At 32.1% G+C, this 4,529-nt stretch overlaps 1 protein-coding gene across 1 annotated transcript; it reads right to left on the reverse strand.

The window, feature by feature from the left end:
- Positions 1-238: 238 nt before the first annotated feature.
- Positions 239-2,081, reverse strand: LOC143069715 (uncharacterized). Its single transcript, XM_076244484.1, has one exon. The coding sequence runs from the start codon at positions 1,952-1,954 to the stop codon at positions 575-577; it is 1,380 nt and encodes a 459-aa protein (XP_076100599.1). The 5' UTR covers positions 1,955-2,081; the 3' UTR covers positions 239-574.
- Between the last annotated feature and the right edge of the window lie 2,448 nt (positions 2,082-4,529).

Below are 4,529 nucleotides of genomic sequence, written 5' to 3' on the forward strand. Positions count from 1 at the left end.
ATAGATATTCTGTATCAACATAACAAATAATGCATGATGGTCTTGAAGTGTAGATTCTAAGTACTGACGTTGTTTATAACCTTAATACAATTATGTCTTTGTAAATTATTTTAACAACATAAGTATGTTTAAATGAAGATATGTTCCCATAGTTTAGGACTTTATTCATTATCGGCTGAAAAATACAAGCAAAGTCTAGATGGTTATGAAGTGTCCTATATTTTGACTTAAGTGGAACCTTAATCCAACATTTTATATACAATGAAAAAAACATAAAAAACAGTAAGAAAACATTTATCAAGTTTCATTAAAACTGATAACTGCTTTAAACAAATTGCAAACTAATAACTAGATCACTGTGTTGTATTTTTAACTTTTTATCATTTCAGGCATTTGGTAATGTGAATTGACAAAGTTATTCACAGGTAGAGGCGAAAATGTTATTTGAATCATTTTTAACGCTTTCAAGTATTCTGATTATGCATGTAGAATCAAAAATGAAAACATGGCATATACCCTGAAACTCCTTTAAGTTATTAAAAGTTTGATCAACGGAGTTAACAAAATCATTATTTCAGAATCCTGATATCTGAACTGTATAAATTTTGGCTTCATCAGGTTCCCGGGATTTAGTGTTACAGCCTATGTACAGTATACCTCTATTGTCCATGTCTACAGAGAATGGTAACTTTATATCTAACTGATCCTTTGTTTTCAGGTAATGAAGGCACCGCCCTGAAGAGTTAAGAATATGAATCATTTGATTCTTAGAATCTATAATTATAATATTGTCTGATTTTGCAGCAAATAAACCTGAAGGCTTAAATGTTTGTTTTTGGTTCATATCTGGATCGCTATTATATATCCATTTCACACCGTTTATTTTATTTAATGCCAATATTCTACCACAGTCTTCATTCAGATAATCTAGAACATATATGTTATTGTCAGTGTCTGTTGTTATTCTTTGCGGAGCAGAAAAGATATGTTTTCCATTATTGTCTAATTCATAAACATTTTCCGTTCTTCCTTGTATATCTATAACAACAACTTGCCTTGTGCCTTTAACTGGGAAGAGAGGTCCTTTCTCTCTGGTTCTGACAATGATCTTACCATCCCCAGTTACATGGACAGCACCTGTTATTAAGGGTGCTACACTATATTTAAAGTGAGTTATTTTTCCAGTGGTATGTGAAAGCCTTTTAAGATTTGATTCTGCATTAGATATAAGTAGGTCTCCTGATGGTAATGGTACCATAGAAACAAAAGACGTCTGTATTTCCTTCACTACATTTAATAATTTGTTTGAAAATTGTATTTTTTGTATGATATTGTCTTTAACAAAGCCTACCCACAATGTTCCATCGTCACAACATATTAAAATTTCAACAAGTACTCGTCCGGTTTTATACTGTTTTATCACTTTAAACTCATATTGTTCAGGTGAATACTCATCAGTGGACGTGATGAGTTCTCCATGTAATGACTGTAGAATCCTCATTTTCCCTGGTACATATTGGGGTAGTCTTCTATAAAGAGTATTAGCGTGTTCTATTCTTTGTTGCCTGGATGTTAATTCTTCTTTGTATGCACTAAAAACGTCACAAGTATTGACAGAAGCCAAGGCATTTGTTAAACTCTCTTTTCGAAATTCTAATTCTTTGTTTATTTTCTGTGACTCACTATCGGCATCAGTTAGAGATTTTATTTGCTTCCAACTCTGACCAATATCTTTCAAAAGTTGTTGTGTGTGAATTTCAACTTCATTTTTCAAAACTTTTTCTCGACTCAAAATATTTTGCTTCTCTTCCTCATATTTGAAGTCTTCTGAAGATTTGAAAGATAACAGGTTAGATCTTTCTCTTTTATAATTTGCTAATTGTATGTCAAGTTCAGAATAGAATCTACTAATTTTTTTGGCAGTCATTTTATATCCCTCCACTAATTCAATCATGTTGTGTTTGGTATGGATTTTAGCTATACAGGAAGGGCAAACAACTTCATCACATGTCTGACAGAATATGCAACAGTTTTGGTCACTATGAATTCTGCATGGTATGTGACTAAAATCTAATGTATCCTTGATTTGTTGCTGTTGAGAGGCAATGTCCTTAATGTCTATGATTGTATGCTGGTACGTAGATTTCACTTTCTTATGAATTTTCTGACATTGTGTACACAAGAGAAAGTCACATTGTAAACATTTCCACTTTATTTCATTAGATTCTTCGCACAACTGGCAAGATATAGGAATTTGTCCTTCATGGTAGATTTGGATGAAGCCATTATGCTGAACACACTCTCACGGTGGTTGCAATGAGTGATGTATACAAAATATTTAATCTTATATATGATTAGTGTGAAGTGTTGTGACTTCTTTTTAAAATCTTTATCGGATGAGGAAGGATGTCAATATCATCCAACAGAACATTGATTTTTACGTTTTAAACTATACATAAATCATAAGATTCCTCACATATTTGGCAAGCAATTGGAATGTGTCCCTTATATGTGGATTATGCCATGATCCGTTCGTTGAAAAGGATTGAATGTTTGAAACAATTGATAAAACAAAACAAAAGTGTTTGTACATTGTATTTGTACTATATGTTATTGCACTGATATCGATGAATATATACTTAGAGGGATAGTTTAACTCAATTTGTACGACTTTGCCCCCCGCAGAGCTATAGAAAAATAGTACATAAACGGATGTTACACGGACTCTTTTTAGATGATACACGGACTCTTTTTAGTTGTTACACGGACACTTTTTATGAATAGAATCACTCGTGCATGATCAGTGAGTTCATGGGCACTTTAAATTTCAATTAGATTTGAATTTTTTGGTTCACCGACTTATTTCCTGTCTTTTTATTGAAAACATATTTACGTTAGCATCAATGTCTTTTTTCAAACATTTCCAGTAAAATACTATTCTTATCAGTACACTAAGGGATAAGACATTTAACTTCAAAGAGGGGGGGGGGGGGTATGGTTTTTTCCTAAAATAGATATTTTGATCCCAAATTTTATGAGGAAAAAAAAATTATTATGGTCAAGCAGATGACAAATTAATGTTTTGCATGATTCCTGATTTTCCGAATACCATAAAGAGTGCTGATTTAAACAAAAAAACATTTGGGTGATGGCGTTGAAAAGTAAATAGTTAATATACTCAAAAAAGAACATACCGCCCCCTTTATGAAGCAAAATATTCGGTCAATAAATGTTTTCTTTGATATATGGACATGAATAGTATTTTGGACAATGCTGAAAGTAAACAAATGATGATACTGACGTGTATATTTCAATAAAAATAAGATAGGAAATAAGTAAATAAAAATCAAATCTTATCAAAAGATAAAATCCCTATCAACTCACTAATGCACGATTGATTCTATTAACAAAGTGATCACGTCCAAATAAGCAGCAAATCTAGAAGAAAATCATTCAACTTATGTCATCAGTTTTGGGCGGTAAGCTGCGATTGGATCATAATGTTACACGTGTTTAATCCCAATTAACACCTGCAGATCTAGAGACGAGCATGAATAAAAAAAAAATTAAAGTATATGCCTGAATATATATAATATCAAGATAAAATCCATTTTTTCATAAACATTTCATTCTCTAATGAAGTAGGAAATTCATTCTTTTGATAAATTTATATTGTTATCGAATTTATATCAGTGGCGGATCCAGGTCCAAATCCAGGACAAAACAGGGGGGGGTCCAACTTTATGTCCCCATTTAAATACATTGATCGTCCAAAAAAGGGTTGTTCCAACACCCGGGACCCCCTCCCCCCACCACACACTGAATATCAAATTCATGTATTTGGCAACAAACGCGCGATTTTTACAAAATTTTTTTAGGGGGAATTGGGGGATGGAATGACACATCCTGCATTTTTTCATCAAAAATAAAGATCACAGCCTGTTTATTTTAAAACGAATTAGCCCCCCCCCTCCCCGCTTTCCGTTTCATCCATAATAATCAAACGTAATGCTACTTACCACTAAAATATTTTTTTAAATATATTACTTTTTTACGAAGTTGCATTTTAAAAAGTCTTAAATGTGTACAGCATTCATCTTTTACTTGAAATGGTTCTTTTTTATCAAATTATTATATTCCTGATTTTTTTTTCTTGATAAAAAGTCTCTACCTTCCACTAAAATATTTCTTTAATATATTACTTTTTTACGAAGTTGCATTTTAAAAAGTCTTAAATGTGTACAACATTCATCTTTTACTTAAAATGGTTCTTTTTTCGGTTGAAGGGAAATGACAAAAAAATGTGTTTATACTATAACTTACATTTACTGCTTTATGGCTATCTAAGTTTCTCAAATGTTTAGTCTTGCGATTATATTATTACTTTCTTGAAACGTCGTACAAGTCAGATAAAAAACAAAAGTTACAAAAGAAACAGGCCGATAACAACCAGCCGAATAGTTTTCTGCACTTGTAGTCAGGTCAAGTCCTGACTACTCGTGCAGAAAAACTATCCGGCAACGGTTGTT

This window comes from Mytilus galloprovincialis, chromosome 3, assembly GCF_965363235.1.
Source record: "Mytilus galloprovincialis chromosome 3, xbMytGall1.hap1.1, whole genome shotgun sequence".
In the NCBI taxonomy this organism is placed as follows: domain Eukaryota; kingdom Metazoa; phylum Mollusca; class Bivalvia; order Mytilida; family Mytilidae; genus Mytilus; species Mytilus galloprovincialis.